Source organism: Dipodomys merriami, unplaced genomic scaffold (assembly GCF_024711535.1).
Source record: "Dipodomys merriami isolate MVZ:Mamm:240054 unplaced genomic scaffold, mDipMer1.0.p SCAF_116, whole genome shotgun sequence".
In the NCBI taxonomy this organism is placed as follows: domain Eukaryota; kingdom Metazoa; phylum Chordata; class Mammalia; order Rodentia; family Heteromyidae; genus Dipodomys; species Dipodomys merriami.
In genome coordinates, this window is record NW_027202449.1 from 3,812,299 (window position 1) to 3,838,144 (window position 25,846).

Sequence of the window (25,846 nt, forward strand, 5' to 3'; positions counted from 1 at the left end):
GGTAGCCTGGACTCGGCAGGGCTGGGGTGTGGACGCAGGGGGCACGCCAAGCCACACTGCCAGCCTCTCTCCTTTCACTGTTTTGTGGTTTTGTCAGTGGTGGGGCTTGAACTCGGGGCCTGGGCTCAGCAGGGCAGGGGTACGGACGCAGGCGGCACACCGAGCCACACCGCCAGCCTCTCTCTTTTACTGTTTTGTGGTTTTGTCAGTGGTAGGGCTTGAACTCAGGGCCTGGGCACTGTCCCTGGGCGTCTTCCACTCAAGCTAGCACTCTACCACTTTAGGCCACAGTGCTACTTCCAGCGTTCTGAGCTTAATTGGAGACAAGAGGCTCACAGATTTTTCTGCCCAGGCTGGCTTTGAACCACAATCCTCAGAGCTCAGCTTTCGGATCAGTAAGAATTACAGGTGTGAGCTATGGTGCCTGGCTCACTGCTTATTTTTATGGTGGGGTCCTCCCCCTGCCCCACTCTTGCCCAGCCACCTGCCATCTACCCAGCACTGGCTTCTGGTAGCTGCTGGGATCTTAGGCTTACATCACCATGACCAACCTCCCCCGCTGCGATGGAGCCTGGCAGACTTTTCTGCTGGGACTGGCCTGGAACCACAATCCTCTCATTATCAGCCTCCTGAGTAGCTAGGATTACTGGTGTGAGCCACTGGTGCCTGACCCACCGGTGGTATTCTATAAGACTATCAATGACAACCACTAGATAAAAACTGAAGGGAACTAAGCAGGCACTGGAGACACCATTCTCCTCCTCCATCCACGCCTGCTGCCACCCCTACAAAGGGCCGCCCCTGCTCTACCCGAGACCTCCCTCCCCCTCCTGTGTCTCTTCACACCCCCCACCCACTCACCCTCCCCCAGCTCTCCAAGGCCTGTTCAAACATGGCTTCTTCCCTATGCGATCCCCTCAGAACTCCCATCGCTAGAATATCTGCACAACCAGAACAGCACTTGTTCTAACTAGCACCCCACCACCACCACTTGGTAGCGTTTACGAGTCAATCCTCTACCTGCAAACTCTTTCTAAGCCATCCCTGGTGTGCTTCATCGCAGTGGTGACCCCGGGAGTGGTACAGCGAGGCCGCAGAGGGTGAACCCGGCAGCCCTCTTGGCCCCACCTTTCCTCACCAAGTTGCAATGCCAAATAGCACCAACCCAGCTGCTTGGCTCCAACTCCTCCACCGAACCCTAGTCCCAGCATCTTACCTGCCTGCATTCTGCCTGCCTCATAAGCAGCATGGCTCTCCTGTGACCTTCATGTGCAAGGGTGGATGTCTCTTCTTAAACCCGTCGGGGCCTCTCCGAACCCCATCATGGCTTAAATTATGTATTTTTGTGTATGTTGGTCCTGAGGCTTGAACTCAGGGCCTGGGCACTGTCCCTGAGCTTTGCTTAAATGGGCACTCTACCACTTGGGCTACAGCTCCACTGTTGGCTTCTTTGGGTGGTTAACTGTAACTAAGAGTGTCTGTCACAGACTTTCCTGCCTGGGCTGGCTTCAAAACATGATCCTCGGACCTCAGCCTCCTGAGTAGCCAGGATTGTTGCAAGGGTGTGCCCCTGGTGCCTGACAGCCTATGGCTCGATCCAGGGCTCAAGCCTGTGAGGCAGGTGCTCCCTGTACATTTCCTAGTATTCCCATACGAACTCCGTGAGTGTCTACAGTCGCCATTAGCAGTCCGGAGCAATCCTTCTCGAACTAAGTCACCTTTGTCACTAACTGCTTTGGGAGATGATCTAACTCTCAGCTCTTCCAAGTACAGTGGTGAACGACTCCAGCCATGGCCAGCACTCAGAAGCAAAGTGACCGTTCCCTTAGGAGAGCCAAAGCAGCCCCCTCCCCCGAGCCTTGATTTCCTTCCTCCCTGCTGCATGGGGCCTGCCACCTGTCACGCCCCATGCCCTGCACTCCACCCTGAGCCCAGCATCCCAAGTTACAAATTACTCCTTTATAGTACAGCTTCAGAACACAAAATGACAGCCTAGCAACCCTCCCAAGAAGGGTGCCGCTCCCCAAGGTGCTCATAAGCCAGGTGATTTCTTATGTGCCCTAATTGTTTGCTTTCTAGATTACAAATGGATTTTAGGTCCCACTTTAATATTGTAAGAACTGATTCATGCTTTAAATAGATTGAAGGTTTAATCTGGGTATAATTTGAAGCAAGGAGAGTTTCTATGGGGCACTGTACTTCACATGAATCTCTATACTATAAAAGGGAGCTGGGCCGCAGTGGCTCACACCTGTAACCCTGGCTACTCAGAAGACTATGATCAGGAGGATTGCTGTCCAAAGCTAGTCTAGGCAGAAAAGTCCATGAAACTCCATCTCCAAAATAACCAAGGAAAAAGGTTTGGCATTGCTCACTGCCCAAGCTTCCTGAGGGCTGAAAGTATAGCTGGCAGAACACCAGCTGAGCAATCAAGCCAAGGGAGTGCAAGGCCCTGAGTTCAAACCCCAGTACTGAATAATAATAATAATAATAAAACAAGAAGAGCTGGGTGTCGGTGGCTCACGCCTGTAATCCTAGCTTACTCAGGAGGCTGAGATCTGAGGATCACAGTTCAAAGCCAGCCCAGGCAGGAAAATCCATGAAACTCTTTATCTCCAATAAACCACCAGAAGACCAGAAATGGCGCTGTAGCTTAAGTGGTAGAGCACTTGCCTTGAGCTGAAGAGCTGAGGGACAGAGCTTAGGCCCACAGTTCAAGCCCCATGACAAACAAACAAAATCAAACAAACAAACAAAAAACCCCCAAAAAACAAGCCTGAAGGAAATTTATGGGAGAAATCCAAAATGTCAATAATAAAGATCAAAGGGTTTCAAAAAGAGGACTTAACCCATTAGATACACAGTCTTAACTAGAACTAAGTTTTATCACCGTTGCTCAAAGTAACAATCTCAAGAGAGTTCTCCTGTACATCTGACACTCAACACTGCCCTTTATGTTTAACAAGAGTCTTATTGATCTGTTTCATTTGAAACCTTCCGCAGTCCTTCCAGAGCGTGCATTCACTGGTGTCAGCGGGAGACGTGGCCTCTCAGGACAAGCAAGCAGCTACAGGGCTACGGGGTAAGTCACTGTGACTCCTCTTCCCAAGTCTTCCACACCCTTCCGAGCCCAGGCAAAACCCTCTTCGCATCTGACACTCACTCAACATATGTGAACACTTGTTGAAAAGCCCATAAGAATGGGGGCTTGAACTCTGGGCCTGGGGGCTATCCCTCAGCTCTTCAGCTCAAGGCTGGTTCTCTACCACTTTGAGCTACAGTGCCACTTCTGATTTTCTGGTGGTTAATTGGAGTTAAGAGTCTCCCAGACTTTCCTTGCTGGGGCTGGCTTTAAAAAGCAATCCTCAGATCTCAGTCTCCTGAGTAGCTAGGATTACAGGTGTGAGCCACCGGTCCTGGATTTAAATAAAAGTAATTTTAAAGGGGCTGGGAAGGTGGCTCAGTGGTAGAGCGCTTGCCTTGCATGCATGAGCCCTTGGGTTCGATTCCTCAGCACCACATAAACAAAAAGAAAAAAGCCGGAAGTGGCGCTGTGGCTCAAGTGGTAGAGCACTAGCCTTGAGCTGAAGAGCTGAGGGACAGTGCCCAGACTAGAGTTCAGGCCCTACGACGGACCCAAAATTTAAAAAAAAAAAAAAAAAAGTAATTTTAAAACACTTGATGGAGGCTGGGGACACAGAAAAGGAGAAATAAAAAAAAAAAAAGAAAAGAAAGGAAAAGAGGGGAGGGGAGAAACAAGAAGAGTAATTTTAAAACACTGGATTTAGACTGGGAGTGTGGCTCACGTGGTAGAGCACCTGCCCAGCAAGCATGAGGTCTTGAGTTCAAACCCCAACACAACAACTACAACAAAAATCAATGAAATAAAACTCATTTGACTGTAAAGACAAAGGAGTTAAGGACAGATTTCTTTTTTTCTTTTCTGAACCACGGTCTCATTATAGAGCCAAGGCTGGGCTTGTCCTTGGGATCCTCCTGGCTGAGCTTCCTGATGGCTGGAATTATATATAGGTATACCAGCACATCTGGATTCAGACTTAATCTAAGCAGTTGTTAGGAAGGTCTTAGAGTGGGTGGATAAAAACAAACAAGGTCTACAGTCATTAAAAGATAGAAAGCTGCCAGTGTTGGTGGCTCCCACCTGGAATCCTAGCTATTCAGGAGGCTGAGATCTGAGGATCTGAGTTTGAAGCTAACCCAGGCAGGAAAGTCCATGGGACTCTTACCTCCAATTAGCCACCAAAAAGCTGGAAGTAGGGCTGTTTCTCAAAGTGGCAGAACACCAGCCTTGAGCGTTAAAGCTCTGGGACGGTGCCCAGGCCAAGTTTAAGCCCTAGGATCAGAGTGCGCATGCGCGTACTCAAGCACACATGCACAAGCAGACACATACACACAGATAAAAAGCTTACTTTAGTTCATTTCACTGTAAGATGTTCAAATCTGGAGCTTCTAACTGAATCCTTGAGAATATAACAATTAACAGACTACAACCACTACTCAAAATCCTTAGGACATTCAGTAGCTGCTATAAATATGGAAACAGATCTTCTACAGCCTTATACAAACTGAAATCACAAGTAATTTTTAAAAAAGATGATAAAACAACACAAGGCAAAGTTAGGTGAGCAGCATGAAGTGAGCACGTCTCTAAATCACGTGCTTTGGAGCAGATCTGCTCGCTGTCAGGATGAGGCAGCTCTGGACTAGATCTTCAGCATGAATCGGAAGCAAAGAACCTGAGGAGGCCGTGCAGTTATTTGGCTCGGGAGGTGGGGACTCATGGCTGTCCTGTGTGAGGTAGTGACACTAGGGGACCTCAGTGTCCTGTTACCTCCGGTGGTGACAGGAGGACCACAGACACCCACAGAAAGGGTGGTGACAAGGCCATGTTAGGAGGAAGCGTGGACCCCCCGAGAGAGAGCATCCAGCTTCCTAAGTGGCCTCATCAGCATCTGCCAAGAGTCAAATTTGAAACTGAAACGGCGAACAGGATGATGAATAATTAGGCTTTGGGATGTACCCAGATTGGCAGCATGAACCCGGCTTGTTACAGTGTAAAGCTCCGGGCAGCACACCCGACACATCAGCACATGACAGGCGAAGGGACGTGTTTAAACATCCAAGTGTCGTGAAACTTTAAATGAAACAACAAAGCGAGGGACTTTCCCTCTCTACAACACGCACAAAGCAAAACAAGAACAGCACAGAGCCACACACACAGTGAAGGATTTGTAGCACAAACTCACTTCCTAGAGAAGATGATCCAAAGCTGAGGGGGAGGCCCAGCGGATCCCTCTGCCTCACCACACTAGCTTGCTCTCAATAAACAAAGCAAGAGACAGAGGGAGAGAGGCAGGGAGAGAGGGAAGGAGAAAATTAGAGAGAGGGAGGGAGGAGGAGAAAAGGAAGGAGGGAAGGAGAGAGGGAGGGAAGGAAAGAATGATCCATTTCTGTTATTAGCTGTTATCAACAAAGGATCCACGTATCTCGGAGAACTTTATTCATCAGGACTAAAAGCTAAACAATCTAATACTGTCTACATTCTGGAAAGGGAACTCAGGCCTCGGCGGAGCCTGTACAGAGCCACAGCATGCCAGCCAGTGCCGCCCTTCCAAATTCTTTTCACATGAACCACAGTTCAGGAGAAAGGGGCTCTGAACTGCACATCGGGTCTGTGGAGAATCAAAGGGCCTCACACTTACACCCTGTCACAGTCGAGAGGAAGGAAGCTTCTGGAAGTCCCTGGTTCCTTTCCAGAAGGACTTAGAGCTGCTGAGACAGGAGACTGTGGGTCACTGAAGCTCTGAGGTCGGTCTTGCTATTCTGAGAGTCCTCAGCTATGTTTAGACCTAATTTTCCCAACAAGCCATAGGAAAAATGGCATGCAGGGATGGGAATGAGGAGACGCTGGGCACAGGGCATGCTGGGAAAGCAGCGTCACATGCACAGAGCTGAGGGACAGACCGCAGCAAGTCCCGCCTGTTTCTGCAACCTAAGGATGAGGGGCACCAGGACCCGCCAGACCGCGGGCAGCTTGGGGTTGTGTGGATGAAGAGGAGTTTCCTGGCTTCTTCCTTTTATCCTCAAAGTCTTTCTAAAGTGGCACAATTGCTAAGGCCATCAGGATGAAAAACAAATGCTCAACTAAAGACACGACTAAAGTATTAAGTTAGAAGACTCATACATTTGAGCCAGACACTGGTGGCTCATGTCTGTAATTCTAGCCACTTAGGAGGTTGAGATCTGAGGATCACAGTTTGGAGCCAGCCCAGGCAGGACAATCACTTGTATCTCCAATTAACCACCAAGGAGCTGGCAGTGAAGCTCTTACTAAAGCGGTAGAGGTCTGGCCTTGAGTGAAGAAGCTAAGGGATGATGCCCACGTTCTGAGTTCAGGCTCTAATACTGGTGTGTGCACATATGAGCGTGTGCATGTACACACACACACTCTTACATTAAGTTGAAATCTGCCATGATTTGCCTTGAGTAGGTTGGGTTAGCTCTCTGTGGTGAGCACACAGAAAACAATATATTATAGCTGGCTTCTAAACTGTATAACCCAGCTAAAAGACATTATATGCAATTAAGGTGTTTTTTTTTTGTTGTTATTTCTTTAAAAATAAAACTCCAGAAATGATCACCTTTTAACATCCAATCCATGGATTAATATCGCAGATCTAAATGCAAAGGGAAAGATGAAAAGAAACCTCACAAAGTTCTAAAATTTATAATTTATTGTGTTTCAGAGTATTTGCTGAAGTTTATTGATTTAAACAGGTCACTGGTTGTGTGCCTTTAGCCCTAGCTGTTCAGGAGGCTGAGAGCTGGAGAGTTACAGTGCAAGGCCAGCCTGGACAGGAAGTTTGTAAGACTCCATCTGAACAGAAAAAGCTGCGTGTCAGAAAGATCAAATAGGAGAACTGCGGTTCAGGCTAGCTTGGGGGAAAATGGAAACTATCTCAAAAATAACCAAAGCCAAAACGCATTGGTACATAGTTCAAGTGGAAGAGTCCTCCTAGCAAGTGTGAAGCCCTGTGTTCACACCCCAGTACCACTAATAAAAAGAAAGAGAGCAGAAAGGAAGAGAAGAGAGGAGGAAGGGAAGGAGAGTGGGAGGGAGGGAGGAAGGAAAGGAAGGGAAGGAAGGGAAGGAAGGGAGGAAAAGAGGGAGGGAGGGAAGAAGAGAGGGAATAAGGGAGGAAGGAAGGGAGGGAAGGAGGAAAGGAACTGTCCAGACTTTAACATCTACTCAGTGAAGTGCTGAAAGTGAGGCTCCAGTGGCAGAGTGCCTGCCTGACAAGTATAGGCTGAGTTCAAAATAACTTATTAAAAACAACTTTAAATTTTATGTTTATATGGTACCAAGGAATCGAATCCAGGGCCTCATGAATGCTAGGCAAGCACTCTACCACTAAGCCACATTCCCAGCCCCATCAAGATAACTTTAAAAGGGAAAAAAAAATGTATCACTTCGGGCTGGGAAGGTGGCTCAGTGGTACAGCGCTTGCCTTGCATGCCTGAGGCCCTGGGTTCGATTCCTCAGCACCACATAAGCAGAAAAAAAAAAAGCCAGAAGTGGCGCTGTGGCTCAAGTGGTAGAGCGCTAGCCTTGAGCTGAAGAGCTGAGGGACAGCGCCCAGGCCCAGAGTTCAGGCCCCACAACCGGACCCCCCCCCAAAAAAAAGTATCACTTCAATAGTCAAATAAAATCTTCTGTTATTGAAGAAACACATTGATTTGTGTTTATTAGTGATATGTTAGAAGTATCTAACCCTACTTACCAACTGCACCAGGATGTAGAAGCGCTTAGTAAGGAAGCATTTAATGTCTAAAATGCCGTGAGGCATTAGGTGGCAGTTTTACCAATGAGCTTGGGCCAACACAAGTAATGCTGTCCCCTGTAACAGTAGGGTAGGCCAGGCACCAAAACTTGGGAATCCAACCCCGAATTTAAGCATAGGTGTGTACCCTGGCGACGTATATACACCTCCAATGCCCACTGAGCCCTGTTTTCCCACTTGAGAGTGCCAGACTTGGATCACAGGTGAGCACTCCTTACTGGCGGGCGTTTCTCTATTGGGAGACCTCTGTGTAGACCCATGAAGTGTTCAGAGCACACTTATTCACAGGTGGCTCAAACATGAAGTGTGACGAAGTCATGTTATCACTTGTGTACCATCAGTGAGCTGAGGCCAAACCCAAGTCATTTCCCAGTGCTGCACAGCTAGGAGCCAAAGCGCCAGATGCAGGATGCAGGTGTCCAAACTAAGGCCAGTGCTCTTCTCAGTGTCTTCTCTGGCTAACATGGGAATGTAATGGAGCCAAGTCCTCTAATGGCTAAAGTGCTGTGATGCAGGGGCCGGCATCCATTCAACTCACTAAGCCACTAGACACTGCTCTTCTGGGTATGAAGGGCCCAGCAAGGAACAAAAGAGAAATCCCTGGCCTTACCGAGCTTGCACTGTGGTTGGGAAGGATCCACAAAGTCAATGAGCAAAACACAGGGTATATTATAGTGCTAACTGCCATGGAGAAGGAGAGCAGTGTGTTCTGTAATTTACCACTCAGTCCTTCCAAGCCAACCGGGAGCCACATGAGGAGCAGCAACAATAACAAATCTAAAATAGTTTTCCTAAGCATTTGCCCAAACAGGGACTACTATGGATACAGGGCCTGCAGATGCAGTTTGCCAGTGTCTGGCCTAACCTCTGGACTGGCAGTTCTGAGCTGTCCCACCGGCCTTGAAGTTCTATGTTATCAGACACCCTTCACCCCTTTCAATCTACAAAGGAGTGAAAATATGGGTACACGACAGGGCCAGGAGATGCCAGAAGTTTCGAGGGCCCTGGAACTGCCCCTGAGTTAGCACTACCAACTCCTTTGGTGAAGGTTAGGCTGTAGCTCTGGGCTGAGACTACAGTATGCATCCTCTGGCTTTTTCTGAGCCATCAATTCCAGTGACATTCACTATATTTAGCCAGCTTACTGGGCACTTTCTCCATCTTTTAGCGTTCCCCTTTCTTTTTATTACCAGCAAATCAGTGTAGTAGTTAAAAAAAAAAAAAAGATGCTAAAGGAAAGGCCAGCCGTCTCCTGTCAGGTCTGATTCACTGTATAAGCAAAGCCACTGTCTTATCAACCTTTAATTAACCTGGTTAGTCGTGCCGGAAAATCAGGTTTACGCCTGGTTTTCTTGAACTTTTAAAAGAACCTCTCGAGTCCCCCAGGATCTCGGGATCTTCAGGTTGTAACTGTATCCAGAGAATGGCAGAAATTCGCGACACTGGAACGAGGGTCGGTAAGGCACCACCCATCTTTCCCTGGAGTTCTCTGGAGGGAGTGGCTCGTCTGACAGGCGAACTCCGGTCCCGGGGTCGGGTTACCGGTCCGAGGAGCCGACGCGACCCGGCTTTCCCTTCCGCCCAGACCCGGGGGTGTTGGTTTGGCTTCCCCGAGGAGGGGCACGACCCGGGCGGGCCGGAGGCGCCGGTCTGGAGGCGCACGGCCCCGCAAACTTCGGCGGGCAGCCGGGCGGGCGAAGCGGCGGCTCTCCCGGGCCGGCCCGCGCCCGGTCCGTCGGAGGGCCGCCGGGGCTCCGAGGCCTGACACACGGTCCCGGGGTGGAGACGGGCGGAGGGCTCGCCGCCCGAGGGGCAGCGCCGGGGCCGGGGGCCTGGGGCCCGGGATGGGCGCGGGCCCGGGCCGGGTGGCTGTACCGGGCGAGGGCGGCCCGGCGGGCCCGGGCCGGGCGGCCGCTCCCGGGGCCGGGGCTGGGGCTGGGGCCGGGGCCCGCCCTCACCTGATGTACGGGCTGGCCGCCGCCAGGATGTTCTTCTGCACCGGGATCTCCTCCCCGTCCAGGACCAGGTGCGCGTCGCAGAACCGGGACTCCTCGCGGAAAGAGCTGAGCGCCCGCAGCAGGCGCGCGGCGTGCTGAGGGTCGGACACGGCGCTGCCCTCGGCCATCGCGGCGCCCGCTTTTCCGCGGCCGGCCGGGCTCCCGACGCCGCCGGCCCGGGCCCCTGCAGCCGCTCGCGCCCCGCCCGCACACCCCGCGCGCCCCGCCCGTGCGGCGCTCCGAGCTCCGAGCCCGAGCGAGAGCTCCCGGAACGCGCCGGCGCCATCCACAGCGAGCCGGCCCGGCGCCTTTAAGGAGCAGCGGCGTGACGTCTTTTCTTCGCGACGCCCCCGCGCTCTGACGCCCCGCCCTCTCGCTCGGCAGCCAATCAGAAGCTGCCTCCCTCCGCCCGCGGCTGGTGGGAGCCGCGGCGCAGCCCGGGTGACGCCGCCCGGCGGACCCGGCTGTAGCTGCGCCCGTAGCGCCGGGGCCGCGAGTTTGAGCCCAAGTTTCAGCCCTTCTGTGCGTGCCAAGGGCGTCAGATCCTGCGCCTAGAAGAAGGGTAGTGCTGCCTGGGCCATCGGGCGATGGTGGAGCGGGTGTAGTAGATGGCTTTCGGACAGCACTGTAGCCGGGCACTGGGGCTCACACTGTAATCCCAGCCACCCTGCAGGCTGAGACCTGAGGACGCCGGTTCGAAGTCGGCTGGGTCAGGAGAGCCAGCGAGAAGCGGAGCCGTGGCTCAGGTGGTAGAGCGCCAGCCTTGGGAGGAGGAGGACCGAGGCCGAGCAAGAGAGAGACCGGCCCACGACCAACACATAAGAACAAGTACATGGAAGGGCGGAACTGTGAAGTACTGACAGTGCTCATAAACGTTCCGGGCTTAGTAACTTCTGCATGAATGTCACTTTCTGTCTTTCCAGGACAGATGGAAAATGCTGGAAGTGTGTGTTGGGAGGAGGAAATGGCGGGGGGCGGTAGAAAGGCCGCATGTTGAGATGGGATCAGGTCCCCAGCCCAAGAAGACCAAGGCTGTGACAGGAAGTGGCATAGATGGGCTCAGCCTGCAGGGCGAGCCTGGTGCTTAGGAAGTCTCCCTGTCGCTTGCTAAAAGCAAACCGGTATGTGGGATGTAGTTAGCATTTTGGATAATATTGGGTAGCAGTCTTATGAGGATCCGAAGATCAGACCAGCGTGCCAGACAAGACAGAAAGGAGTTTTTACTGTAGCCACTCTTCTCAGTCAAGTGAAAAACAACGAATTCTGAACCAACTAAGGCTTTGGAGTCACTGGCAGGAATAGGGATATAAGACTGCTTTCAGGCCACAAGATGAGGCGGGTGGATGGGGAACACATGAGGAAGGAACCAGTGGAAGACCCACACATGTCCAGCTCCTTCTTCAAACACATCCTGGAATTTATATGTGCAATGATAAAAGTGTCTAGAGTTTGCTTTAACAACAAAGGGAGGAAAGCAAAGTGGGAGTAAAGATGAGTCAGAAGTGGCCGGGCAATGTGCATGTTGTTGTTTTTTTTTTAAAGGAATAATTAAAAGCAAAAAACGGCCGGGTGACAGTGGCTCACGCCCATAATCCTAGCTACTCAGGAGACTGAGATCTAAGGATCATGGTTCAAAGCCAGCCTGGGCAGGAAAGTCAATGAGACTCTTTTTTTTTTTTTTTGGTCAGTCGGGTGGGGAGGGGGAGGCCTGAACTCTGGGCCTGGGCGCTGTCCCTCAGCTCTTCAGCTCAAGGCTAGCACTCTATCACTTGAGTGCCACTTCTGGCCTTTTCTGCTTATGTGGTGCTGAGGAATTGAACCCAGGGCCTCATGCATACAAGGCAGGCACTATACCACTGAGCCACCTTCCCAGCCCATCAGTGAGACTCATCTTCAATTAACCACCAGAAAACTGGAAGTGGTGCTGTGGCTCAAGTGGTAGAGAGCTAGCTTTGAGTTGAAGAGCTCAGGGACAGTGCCCAGGCCCAGAGTTCAAGATCCACAACAGACAAATAAATAAATAAATAAATAATGACGGTAGATTGTGGGCTTAATCTTCTCCGTGATACCTGCCCTGTGACCCTGGTGCAGCTCACACTCCTTTCTCCAAGTTGACATTGCTGTGGCAGGACATTGACTGTAGTGAGCTCCATGTCACCTGCTAACACGGCGTTTATTGTATCCTGCATGATTGCCAGGGTCCAAGTATTGGCACACAAGGCTCACTATCAATTGGATGGATGGAAGGAGTGAAAAAGTGAATACCAAGCCCTTTATAAATGTTTTCAGTCTTATATTCTCTAATTTGTGGGGTTATTTTTCAGTTGGGCTGTTTGGGAAGTAAAAAGAATGGCACATATTTTTATCTCTACTTTATATAAATATGTGATAAGTACTTTTTTTTTTTTTTTTGCCAGTCATGGGGCCTGAACTCTGGGCCTGGGTGCTGTCCCTCAGCTCTTCAGCTGAAGGCTAGCTCTCTACCACTCGAGCCATAGCACCACTTCCGACTTTTTCTGCTTATGTGGTGCTGAGGAATTGAACCCAGGACCTCAGGCGTGCAAGGCAAGCACTCTACCACTGAGCCACCTTCCCAGCCCTGTGATAAGTACTTATTAATTGCTTGGACTGCTGATCCACTCTTCAAATGTCAAATGCTCCCACTATGAATTTTGGAGCTCCCCTAACAGAATCATGGTCAGGTAAACCAATTAACCCAGAATGGGAAGCATCGGAAGTGAGTGGGGTGAGCCAGACCCTTCCTGGTGGAGATGAACCTTCTCGGTTGTTTTGATGGAACGAAGGAATGAGATGACCTGGGCTTATAGACAGACAGTGTCAGTCAGGAGGAACGGAGTCGATGGCTGGAGAGGCTCTGCTGTGGCACAGGACACTGTGTGTGTGTGTGTGTGTGTGTGTGTGTGTGTGTGTGTGTGTGTGTGTGTGTGTGTGTGTGCACGGGCAAACGCGTGTGCCAGTCCTGAGGCTTAAACTCAGGGCCTGGGTGCTGCCCCTGAGCTTTTGTGCTCAAGGCTAACATGTTACCACTTGAGCTCCACTTCTGGCTCTTTTTTTTGGGGGGGTGGGCAGTCCTGGGGCTTGAACTCTTGGCCTGGGCACTGTTCCTGGGCACCTTTTTGCTCAAGGCTAATGCTCTACCACTTTGAGCCACAGCACCACTTCCAGATTTCTGGTGCCTAATTGGAGATGAGCCTCACGGATTTTCCTGCCTAGGCTGGCTTTGAAAGGAAGCCTCAGATCTCAGCCTTCTGAGTACTAGGATTACAGGTGTGAGTCACTGACACCTGGCTCACTTCTGGCTTTTTTGGTGCTTAATTGGATATAACAGTTTCACAGACTTTCCTGCCCAGGCTGGCTTCAAATCATGATCCTCAGATCTCAGCCTCCCAAGTAGCAAGGATTACAAGCAAGAGCCACCAGTGCCCAGTCACAGGATATTTTTAACATCACCTCACTGCTTCTGGTATTCCCCACCACTCCATCTACTCGGTGAACTCTTAGTCACCCTTTTGAAGCCCAGCTCAAACAGGACCTTCAGGAAACCTCCCTGTACCTTCCCAGGATAGAGTGGGAAAGCGTGTCTATATTGCCCTTGCTGAGTGGCTGGAACTTACTGGTTTGTGAATCTTTGCTGTGAGCTCCTCTCGGGTAGGAGCTGTGGTGTTGCCAGCCAGGCTCCCAGGGGCTTAGGCAGTGCCTGGTGCTCAGAAAGTACCCCAGCTGCTTTGCACAAATTAGGTGAATAGGATGTGGGGTGTCTGAGTAGAAGGCAGGTGGGCATTGTCAGGAGCGGAGAGATACGTACCCCTCCACCCCTGTGTGGGCAAAGCATCCAGCGAGACTGATCTAACCATTTTTTTTTTCAAATGAGATTCTGAAAATCCAGTTCTGTATGTTGACAACATTAGCAACTAGTCCTGTGTAGAGGAAAAAGCAGCTTCCCTCTGCAGACAGGAGCTGGCTTGTGTGTTCTCAGAAGTAATCAGAAGCCCCCATTGGGTCTGTTGAAAAGGCACGCCAAAGGATGCTAGGTTGCCAGGGAAGAGTGTCCAGTGGCACTTGGATGCCGGGGGCAGGAAGAGGCTCTGCAGGGGAGGAACGGCACCGTGGGAGCCACTCCTGTCCAGCTACTTTGCAGCCTTCCTCAAATCTTGCTCAAACTGAGCCGCCCTTGGTATTATTTATGACCATCAGCACGGTGGGTATGATGTTATTGTTTCCCGACATTCCGTGGGTATCAGATATCAGCTGCCATTGTGAAACAGGTCTGCAGAGATCCGATAGCAGCCTGCCAGTTTCAGTCTCTGATGACAACACGGAAGCTCCCGGGTCTGAGGACCACAGAGGATGCTTCAAGAGGCAACATCACCTTTACAAGTAGGAAAAAATAAAAGCTGAAGGTGAGAAGCACCTGTCTAGCAAGCACGAGGCCCTGAGTTCAAACCCAGTGCTGTCAACAAAGAAAGACAGACATGAAACCCATTTCCATTGGTCATGAAAAAATGAGTCCTCGAGAGAAGTACATCCTTGAAAGTGTGTGCTTTTATTTTTAAAAGTGAAACTGTTGGAGAGTTCTAGTGCATTAAATACTGGAATGCAAAAAGAAACTAGTCGGAAAGTGTTGGAGGAAGATGTAATCTCATGGGTTCACCTTTGTGCAGACGAAATCGGAAGGGGACATGCCAGGAGCAAAAGGCTCAGTCAAGGTTACAGGTCTGACCTTGAAAGAACAAAATAAACGGAGGACTTCTTCCTTCCAGCCCTGTAAGCTTTTTCACAACACCACGTTGACTTTTCATAAACAATCATTTTGGTTGAGACAGTCTCTTCTGATTCATTATAAGGTAGTCTGCAGACGTTTTATTGGGTAAATCTGTCATTTGTCCAAATCTATATATAGTTCTTTTCTTTCCGAAAAATGTAAGCTCTTCCAAACTGCTGAGTCAAACAGAGAACATCTCAGTATTTCTGAGGCTTGAGGGTTGAGTCAGTGCTCTTCACAGCCCTCAGAAGAGCATCTCAGGAACCAGGGAATGAATGAAATGGCAATGAAGTTTCATGAAAGTAGGTACTGCCTCTCTCCATGCTGTATCCTCTTCAATATACAACCATTTGCTCTTCCTTGAACAGCCCTAGTGCATACCCAACCTCAGGGCCTTTGCACTGGCTATTTCTCAATCTGGGAGTCTGTTCACATTTTTTAAATTTAAATTTAAATTTTATTGTCAAGATGATATGCATAGGGGTTACAGCTACATAAGGTAGTGAGTATATTTCTTGTCAAACTTGTTACCCCTTCCCTCATTTTTCTCCCACTCTCCCTCCCAATCCCTGCCCCGCCACCCCCTCCAGGAGCTTTTTTTTTTTTTTCTGTTGAGCTCTACCATCTGTTCACATTCTTATAACTTGCTTTCATTCTACTTAAATGAGAGCTCAGCTAGCACCCTTCTAGATAATGCCTCCCTTTAACCTGCTTCATTTTTTCATTACGTTTAATTACTATCTAAAATTACATATATTTGTATATTACCTGTCTACTCTGATGACAGCACAGGTATTTATGCAGCTCCACAGGGTTTATTTTTCTGTGTATTGCTAGACTCTAAGATGATGTCTACAATAATAGTATGTGTTCAATAAATGTTGAATGAATGAATGAATGAGCGATCTGTTTCCTGAACCTTTCCATCTCTTGTTGCCTAACCTAACTATGACAGAACCAACTTGGAAGATTGTGAACTATTAAAAGTGTGTTGAAGGACCAGAAGTGGAATGTCCAAACCTTAAACTAACAGCTCTGGGCATAGATGAGCTGTTTTCAAATGGGTCCAGTGCCAGAATTATGCCCTGCCCCCTGTTGAAGATTGGATTTTAAGGTTAATTTTGAGGACTTCTTTAGCACACATATGTATAGACAAACTTTTTTTTTTTTTTTGCCAGTCCTGTGGCTTGAACTCAGGGCCTGGGCACTGTCCCTGAGCTCAAGGCTAGCACTCTACCACTTGAGCCACAGTGCCATTACAGGCTTTTTCTGTTTAGGTGGTACTGAGGAATCAAACCCAGGGCTTCATGCATGCTAAGCAAGCACTCTACCACTAAGCCACAATCCCAGCCATAAACAAACATTTAGAAGAGGATTTTCTTCTAGTCTGTGGTTTATCTTTTTGTTCTGTAAGTGGTATCTTTGATGAACAGACATTGTAATGAAGCTCCATGTATTGATTGTGCCTTTTGTGTCTGGCGCATTTGTATTCTGTTTAAGAAATCCTGTGATCAAGACATCTTCCTGTGTTTTCTTCTAGAAGTTTTTTTCCCCCTTTCCCTTCCACTCAGGTCTGTGATCCTCCTGAGCTGTATAACATTTTTTTCAACCCAGCTCAATATTCACTTCTTCAGAGACCTCTACGAATTATTCATCATTCATTCATTGAACCAAAGTTTTCAGCACCTACCAGAGGCCGGGCACTTGCGGGAGACCACAAGCAATTAAGGTCAGCACTTGATTGAAGGAACTAATTAGCTACTAGGGAAGGAGTGGGCTTGAAGATAAATGCTATCTAGGAAGCGTTAATTTAGTTGGAAAAGATGATGTGGCCTGCTTGCTCAAATATTCTGTCCAGGGTAATCTTGAACAGAGAAGATTATGTTCCACTGCACACCAGCGACCTTGTCCTTAACAACCTCCATGGGTGCCCATTTTCTTCAGGTGGAAGTTCAACTTCCTGCCTTTGACGTGTCTCACATCTGGGGCCTCCTCTCACCTCATCACCCACATCCCCGCCAACCTCCGCACCAGCCCACCCGTGCCCCTGAATGGAAGGAGCCAACTTGACAAGCTTGCTCTGGATGCCTGCTTTGCCCTCCTGGGTGGCTCCTTCTCCAAGGCTTTGGTGCCTGGACACTTTCCATTCGCTGCTCTCCACGTCAGTCACCTCTGCAGAGCCCCTCCCACTCTGCTCCTTTCTGTCTCACTGGAATCAGATAGTCAGGTTCAAGTCCTGCTCCTGTCACTTTCCAGCTCTCTTTCTCTGGCAGTTAAGCAGATCTTTTGAGCTTTTAGCCTGTCACAAGGCAGAACTCCAACCCCTGCTCCCTGCAGCCTTGCGTGGGATGGATGGATGGATGGATGGATGGATGGATGGATGGATGGATGGATGGAAGTATCCAGGCACAATTAATTGATCAGTGCAGGTGTAGCATGTGCTAAGTGTGTGCACGGTAAACTGTATCTTGAAAAGACACAGTTCTACCTGTCTTGCTGATGACATTTATCTCTTGATATATGGAGGCCACTTAGTTTTCCTGGAATAACTGTTTCTGCTAATGGTCCCTTTGTGGAGCTCTTCCTTATGCCAGTCCCAACCAGTCCTTGCAAGCCACCAATAAGCCCTGTCTCTTAGAGAGGTGAGCCCTGTCTCTGGCTGATGTCCTCAGCTAAAGAGTGGAGGAGGCAGGATTTTGGGTCCTTGTTTTCTTTGCAGAATTTGGGACCTGTCACGGCTGGTGGCCTCTTTCCTGGCATCCTTGCCACCCACACAGTGGTCTTGGTTAGTATTTTGTGAATGTTTGAATCTAAGAGACCAGAACCTATGCAAGGTTGTCTGAGACAAGCCTGGGTTTCTCTGGACTGTCAAAGTTCTGAATGTGACCCTCCAATTAATCAGAGGCCGAGAGCGGGCAGGAAGATAGCATCTGGGCAGGGGACTGTTTTCAACCTTTCCCTCTTGGGAAATGGTGGTTTCAACATCAATAATTTGTACTTGGTGGCTCCAAGGCGTGATCTTTAATTGACAAGGCTGCCTTTCCAGAGGAACTGGTTGTCACTTTTCACAAAATTTGCCCTATTTAATGAAGCTTTTGCTTGGGTGTCTACTCACCTGCCAGTTCTTCTATGGCTTTAGCACAGTCCTAAGCTGTTGAAATAACCATGTGTTCCAAGGGGCTTGAGAAGATCATCTTCAAGAAGATTCTGGAAGCTTGGCCTCTCCAGCTCCACTATAAATTTATGGAGAATTCCTGGCACGTGACACACGGAGACAGGAAGTCAACAAGCCATTGCCAAGTTCACCATCTGAGGACTTACATCATACTGGGCACTGGGCTAGGCCTTGGGAGGGAGAAAGAAAGGAGCCTGAGATTCAACTCTTGTCTCCAAGATTCACATCTTCTCAAACCAACCCAAGAGACAAGGCTCAAACATAAGCCACAAACAACTGATTTGGATCAGATGGGGTGTAGGGTAGATACACCCTTTCCCAAGACTGGTGGGGAAATTGCTTTAATATTAAAATAAACATGAGGGAAGAGGGGATAGGGAAGAGTTCATAGAGGTGGTAAATTTTATGTGAGTTAATTATATTCTTGGATGGAACTATCCCATAGAACCCCCTTCGCACAAAGTATACACTAGTGAAACCAAGTTATAATGCAGAAAATCAAGTATGGAATGGCATGGTCTATGCTGCAACACATGTACTCACTTTATAGTAGGCTCTGTTTGTGCCCACCTCCCCTGTGCCCCTTCTTGTGTGTCATCAGAGCATCTTGATGCATGATGTTGACAAATACTGCCACTGACATGGCTCACAACTGGACTTTCAATTCAGTTTTTCCACCACCCAGTGCTATGGTGACTTCCATCAGTTGCCTGAATGTACTTCTTTTTTTTTTAGTGTGTGTGTATGTGTGTGTGTGTGTGTGTGAGGATTAGTGTTTGTGTGTGTGTATGTTTGTGTGTGTGCATCTTGTCACATGGTAATTGTGAGAAGAAATGTTTATGGATTTCAAATGAATGGATGGGACAGAGAGCCAGATGATCTATCACCACATAGCCAAAAAAGTTTATCTTCCCTTTATCATTAATACATTGTAATTCTATTTCATCTTGTGCCCTCAAATTAAAAAAAGCCATTTTGTACCCTCAAGTCAAAAAATGAAATCTTGTACACCACAATCAAAGGAACCAAAGTTCTCTGTTTCACCTGTGAGGAAAAATTGAAGCCACAAGAAAGCATCCCAGGGCTGCCATAGATTCCTGGTCTTTCAAGACTATGAGAGACTCGATCTACGTTGTTGTAAAGCATTATGAAGTTTTGATCTTTTGTTTTATCTTTTGTTTGCTCCTGTGAAATGCTTCTGCCTGGTGTGACTTGTCAGTGTGGGTAAGCTCTTATTATTATTATTGTTATTACAATAAGAAAGCTCAGTCCCTGCCCTGACCTGAGAGGATATACAAACAATGTGCACATGGCTGTCCCTCCCACAGGAATTCCAGTGGCAAGTCTGGGGCCTCTTGTCTGCCTGAACCAAATGACAGATGGAAGAACACCAAGGTGACCTTCAGGTATCCCAGTCCCAAGTCACCTGCAGTAGGGGCAGGGGTTGCAGGTACAGAGAGCTAGGCTACCTCCACTCCTATTGGAACACAGTGGCTGCGTTTGCCCTGCGGAAACACTGGTAAATCCCAGAGGCTGTATATCTGAATTGAGCATAGACAGTGTAGACAGAAAAGGGCCCATGTTGAGGACCCTGGGAATGCAGACCGGAAGTTGCTTGAATCTCCATTACAGGAAGCTGTGGGAAGTACCACTGACTGAGGCTTCCATCTTGGATTGTGGTCAGAACCAAAGCCTTCCTGGGTCCAGCAGAGAGCTTGCCTGCAGTTGCTTCTTGTAAATGAATGAAATATTTCGAGAGAAGGACAGATTCCGACCTAATCTTCTACCTGAAGGATCTGTCAACCCCAAAGTTGACTTTTAGACTTGGACAACTAGATACCCTTATACAAAAGAAATAAGATCTCTACCTTACATTAGGTACATAAGTTAACTCAAAGTAAGCCATAGGTCTAACTGCCAAAACTGTAAAATTCTGAGATGGCATGGAAATAATTCTTTATGACCATGAATTAAACAGTGGTTTCTTTAATACTAAAAAACACAGGTAATAACTTCATGTGAATTTTTAAAACTTATATTGTTCAAGAAAGTGAAAAATCTATTTATGGAATAAGACAGAGTCACTTATGTGACCAAGTTACAACCATAATATGAAAAGAACTATTGCAGTTCATCAATAATTACTCCAGTGACAAAGTAGCAAAGGGATTGGGGCACTGGTGGTCCCAGCTGCTATGCCTAGTCAGGAGGTTTGGGATCTGGAGGATGGTGGTTCAAGGACAGCTCAGATAGTAAATTTTGCTAGGCTCTATCTCCAAAATAAGCAGTAAAAATCAGGACTGGAGGCTGGGCAATGGAGGCTCATGCCTGTAATTCTATCTACTGGGGAGGCTAAAATCTGAAGATTGCAGTCTGAAGCCAGCCCAGGCACAAAAATCCATGAAACTCTTATCCCCAATTAACCACTAAAAACCGGTGAGTAGAGCTATAGCTCAAGTGGTAGAGCACTAGCCTTGAGGAAAACAAACAAACAAAATCTCATGGGCAGTATATACGTCCAGAGTTCAAGCCCCAGGATTGGCACCAAAAAGCAGGACTGGAGGTGTGACTCAAGTGGTAGAGCACCAAGCAAGCAAGCTCAGTGCCCTGAGTATAAACCCCAGTAGTAGCAAGGCTGCTGCCAGTTCTTGATTGTCTTTGAAGTTGCTACTGGCTATTTCTCTCCAGATTACACCAGTTCCCCTTCTTACTTCAGGGCAGTTCCACTGAAACCATATAGAATTCAGTATTCAAGAATTTATCTTCAGCTCCAGTCTCAGGATTTAAGCCCAAACCTTTGGCCTTTCAAGAAAATACCCTAAATTTTATTTTTCTATTCCTTAGATTAGAAATTCTAAGTTGAAAAACTTAGCCAAAGAAAATAAATCACCTGGCCAGGCAGGTCCTGGTGGCTCACTCCTGTCATCCTAGCTACTTAGGAGGTTGAGATCTGAGGATCATGGTTTGAAGTTGGCCAGGACAGGAAAGTCCATGAGACTCTTATCTCCAATAAACCACTAGAAAACTGGAAGTGGCGCTGTGGCTCAAGTGGTAGAGCACTAGCCTTGAGCTGAAGAGCTGAGGGACAGCTCCCAAGCCCAGAGTTCAAGCCTCATGACTGATGGGAGGGCGGGGGAGGGGGTGGCAGGGAGAAAGAAAGAAGAGAGGAAATCACCTGCATGTGTGGTAGGGGGTGAACTCAGGAATTTCAGGCCCCAAAGTGACTCATGGGGCTTTATTTATAATGGTCAAAAATGGGAAAGAACCACAGTAGAGCATGCCCATTTAAAGAATTTAATAACTGGGAAAATACTTGCATGATATATGAAGTTTTAAAGGTAGATTATAAGCTACAAGCCGGTGGGTGTATTATAAACAGATCACTTACCTGTAGACTATACACTGGGCAAAATACTGTAACAAAACCACACCAGAAAGCTATCAGGGGATTTCTTTGGGGAGGAGGGAGGGGACTCTGGGTCTTCCTTTGCCTTTGGTCCCGACCCTTAGCTTCACCTCCACCTGCAAGGAGCAGCCCTTGGTGGCTACTACCTCTGGCCAATCAGGCAGCTCCAGAAATCCCCCCCCCAGGAAGCCTGTCCTAACTACCAGGAAGGAGGAAGCTTGCTCATTCCCAGAGGACACAGTGCTCCCACATCTCTCCTTTGTTCTTTGTGTCTATGAAAATATCCTCCCTTTGCTGGGGCTTGACCTCAAAGGAGGCTTCCTGATGTGGCCCTGTGTGATTCTCTACGTGGTCTCTGAGTCTAAACTTCTGGGGGAGGTTGGAGCGTGGAGTCCCCACATCTCAGTACTCTTGGTTGAGGATGGCTTTTCAGTCTACACATGCTGCTTTGCAACAGGGAAAACTGCATTTGGCCCCTTAAAAAAAGAAGGGATCAGCAGGGCGCCAGTGGTTCACACCTGTCATCCTAGCTACTCAGGAGGCTGAGATCTGAGGATCATGGTTCAAAGCCAGCCCGGGCAGGAAAGTCCATGAAACTCTTATCTCCAATAAACCACCAGAAAACCGGAAGTGGCGCTGTAGCTCAAGTAATAGAGTACTGGCCTTGGGCTGAAGAGCTGAGGGACAGCGCCCAGGCCCAGAGTTAAGGCCCCATGACCGACAAAAAAAAAAAGAAAAGAAAAGAAAAAAAGAAGGCATCAAAGGTGCTTTGTGACTGGGCTAGTAACCTTTTTCAAGGCATAAGTGCTATGCCAGTAACTTTGGTCCAGGGGAAATGAATGAGTGTGAATAAATACTGCAGGGCATTTAGATTTTCCCTGTGTTGCTTTGCCCACATATCTAGCTTATCCTCTTAGAGCAACCTTTGGTTGGAAATGGAATGATCAGACATTTGAGGGCCTACCATGCACCTGACAGTCTGATCTTAGAACACTCATGAAATGCTATGGCTCAATCAAAGCTGTAAACAAACCCAGAGTGATTTTTTTTCCCCCTACAGAGCTTCCTGGTCCCACAAGCAGCATAAACAAGGAAGGCTCAGAGGAGAAGACGGATGGGGCTACAGCTCCTGCCAGAAAGGATCATACATCATAGCTCTTACTCTGGATTGTCTGTATATGTACAAAATGGAATGGAATCCAGGACCCAGATGAATTGAACAGTTGGCTGGGACTTTTCTGATTTTGAAATTGAGAATACAAGACTTAGTATTGCCAGTCTCCCTCATCAGTCTGGCATTCTACCTGTCATCTTAAGGTAAAGAAAGCACGGACATAGTTTTCTTCCCTGCAGTACTGCACCCTTCTTCACAAGTAGTTCTGGGTTTGGTTTGGCAATCACGCTTGCTTAGAAAAGAGGTGGGAGGCACCCTGGCATTCCACCCTCCCCTCAAATATTTAGAGTAGATAATGGGTGTGTGAGTGACCTCCACATTTGTCAGTTCTCTTCCATTCCAACCACCAATGGCAGGCCTCCACCATGTTCTTTTAGGCCTCCATTAGAGTTGGTATCTCCCTCAATCCGGCTTCTCAAGGCTGGAGTTGCAAAGAGTCCCACAGGAAGAGTAACTGGTCTTTGTTTATACCACCATGGTGTGGGTTTTTGTTGACTATACACTGAGAGTGAGGTGGGAATGCTGATGAAAGGGTTTGTGAGGGCCGCGGAGAAGGAAGAGGGAGTTCAGACAGGCCAGAGGAACCATCACACGAGGGTCACTGGGTTCTCTGTGGATTCAGCTCCTATGAGACGTTCAGTGAACCTTCCATCGTTTATGAGGAACTGAGCAGTTAAATCTGCTTGCTGGAGAGAACTCATTCATTCAACAATTATTTGAGTGCCTGTCTTACAGATACCGAGGATAAAAGAGCACACAACTGGGGGAAGGTCCAAAGAATTCTTCTATATGAGAAAACGCAATCCTAAAAGGCTAACACAGTGTAAATCCATTTATCTAACAGGTCCAAAATGATATTTTACCAGTGGTGCTTAACAGAGATTAGGGATGAGAGGGGGTTAGTGGAAGGTGGGTGTGGTTATAAGAAAACAACAAGAGGGATTCAGTATCTTGACAGGCAGTGAATACAGGCACCTATCACTTTGATACAAATGATCACATTGTCTATAACTATACACACACACAATGTGTGTACAAGTAAGAGGGGAACTCTGAATATAATTGATGGATGGTGTCTCCAGTGTCAAATCCTCCTTGATGTCATACACTATAGTTTTTCAGAATGTCACTACTAGGGAAAACTGGGTAATGTTGACTTTAGAGTTTCCTGGATTGTTGCTCACAGAATTGTCTTAGAAATTCCAATTATAAAACAACTAAGCCTGTTTGCTGTTGGCTGATGCCTATAATCCTGAATACTCAGAAGGCTGAGACCTGAGGATCACAGTTTGAAGCCAGGCCAGGTAGAAAAGTATTTGAGACTCTTATCTCCAATGAATCACCAAAAATCCAGAAGTGGAAGTGTGGTTCAAGTGAAAGAGTGCCATCCTTGAGCACAAAAGCTAAGGGTGAGTACAGGGTCCTGAGTTCAAGCCCCAGTATTGGCACAAACAAACAACAGTAACCACAACAAAACTAACTTTCTGGTCTAATGGAATCTACATTTTAGTGGAAGGCAAGTATGGTTTGATGGTAGTTACAGGGCAAAAGTCAAGGTCATCCTGGCCATCTCTCCCCTTCTCTCCCCACTTAGTCTCCTTCACTTCCCATCCTTGAGATAAGACACTGAATCTTTCCTGATGACTAAATGGAATTCAGACTCAGAAAGTGGGGGAGGAAAACAGGTAGAGTCAGAGCTTGGACCCTGGCTGCCCCCGTCCCATGACATGGGTTTTATGATTGGGAATTATTCAGTCTGCTTTGGCTTATTGAGCTCATGCTCTAGGTACCTACTAGACTTTTGGATGAGACTCAGATGTCTGTGGGGGTCCCAGTTATAAAGTAGGACCCCACATGGCCTGTTCCTAATCTCCTGTATTTCCACCTTGTTCTGAGACCCACCATCTCCTTCTACTCTGCTCCCACACCTGGTCCATCTTGGAGGAATGTCCCTTCCTATCAGACACAGAAGTAGCTAACTGGTCTGATTTTTGGGAGCAGGCAACACTTCTTCATGCCAGCTCTGGTTGTGGTCCTCAATCCCTGATTCTGACGTTTGTGCCACAGCTCATCAAGCTAATACCCAGCACGGTCACTCCTCTTGAAAAGGGAGAGCCCCACAGTGGTCTGACCACACAGTAGAACGCTGTGCTGGCCACAGACCCATCAAGTCCTGCAGCTCCTCCTTGACGACCTTAGAACTTCAGAGAATGAAGCCACGTAAAAATAAAAGGTCTGGACAGACTTGAAAGTTTTTATTCTTTTCTGTTACGCTGTGTCTTGCAGGGAATGACCACAAAGCAGCCTGCCTTCCTGACCACATAGCTTACGAACAGGGAGCGCAGGCTGAGAAAGCTACAATGCCACACCCATGGTTTAGTCCATTAGAGCAGAGAGGAGAGCAGCAAAGAGGAGCAGGGGGAAATATTTATACGTCTTGTCTCTGACGTCTGTGGATGCTTATTCTAAGAACAGAGGTAAGATGATTTAACACATTTCAGACGCGTCGTCTTTAAAGGAAAGGGACTTTCATAAAAGTGCTAGATCTAGCCCAGGAAGATGTAGAATTTGAAGCTTTAGCTGTTTTCTAGGTTTCTACAGCCAAACTGAAACACAGGAAGCAGCTGGCTTCTCACCATAGGCTCCTCACAGCGCCCGAGGGAAGAAGAATCACAAAATGAAATGCACAGTCAGTCAGCAGAGCTGGGCATCGTTACCCTGATGCTCTTCTCCCAGGGCCTGAGCCCAGCCGGCTCCTCAGGCCTGGGAGGCTGCGTGGTGGTCTGCAGCCGTGTCCTGCTGTGCCTTGGAAGGGGACTGATGCCTTGTGTCCCAGTCTGTATCCGGGACAAACAAGCCATGGAGGTCCAGGTGCATCTCCACAGCAACAGAGGCGCGAGCCAATTCCGTAAAACTTTTGGCATCCAGGATAAGCAGAAAAGGAGGCTTTTGGGGATCAGTGGAAACAATGGCTGATAAGATAACTCCTTTGGGAAACAAAAAGAGATACTTTAGTCTTTTCCTTTCTCCCCGCCTCCCCCCTTTTTTTGGTTGGTTGTGGGGCTTGAACTCTGGGCCTGGGCGCTGTCTCTTAGCTCTTCAGCTCAAGGCAAGCCCTCTACCACTTGAGCCACAGTGCCACTTCCAGTTTTCTGGTGGTTTATTGGAGATAAGAGTCTCACACACTTTTCTGCCCAGTGTGGCTTTGAACCACAATCCTCAGATCTCAGCCTCCTGAGTAGTTAGTATTACAGGCATGAGCCACCGATGCCTGGCCTCTTCTCCCTTCTTTCTTCTTTCCTCCCTTCCCTCCCTCACTCCCTCTCCTTCTTCCTTCCTTCCTTCCTTCCTTCCTTCCTTCCTTCCTTCCTTCCTTCCTTCCTTCCTTCCTTCCTTCTTATGGGAATGGAGCCCAAGACCCTCAGCTCTACAAACAGAATCTTCATAAG

At 48.2% G+C, this 25,846-nt stretch overlaps 2 protein-coding genes across 2 annotated transcripts in view; both read right to left on the reverse strand.

Annotated features, from left to right (window-relative positions):
• The window catches only part of LOC138822880 (gigaxonin), a 41,420-nt gene extending 31,423 nt beyond the window's left edge, over positions 1 to 9,997 (reverse strand). Inside the window, exon 1 of the mRNA XM_070015857.1 lies at positions 9,821 to 9,997. Within this exon, the coding sequence (XP_069871958.1) occupies positions 9,821 to 9,987 (167 nt within the window). The 5' untranslated portion in view covers positions 9,988 to 9,997. The remainder of the gene's footprint in view (positions 1 to 9,820) is intronic.
• A 14,634-nt stretch (positions 9,998 to 24,631) lies between these two features.
• LOC138822881 (beta,beta-carotene 15,15'-dioxygenase) overlaps positions 24,632 to 25,846 on the reverse strand; it is a 30,136-nt gene continuing 28,921 nt past the window's right edge. Inside the window, exon 11 of the mRNA XM_070015858.1 lies at positions 24,632 to 25,384. Coding sequence (XP_069871959.1) covers positions 25,155 to 25,384 — 230 coding nt within the window. The 3' untranslated portion in view covers positions 24,632 to 25,154. The remainder of the gene's footprint in view (positions 25,385 to 25,846) is intronic.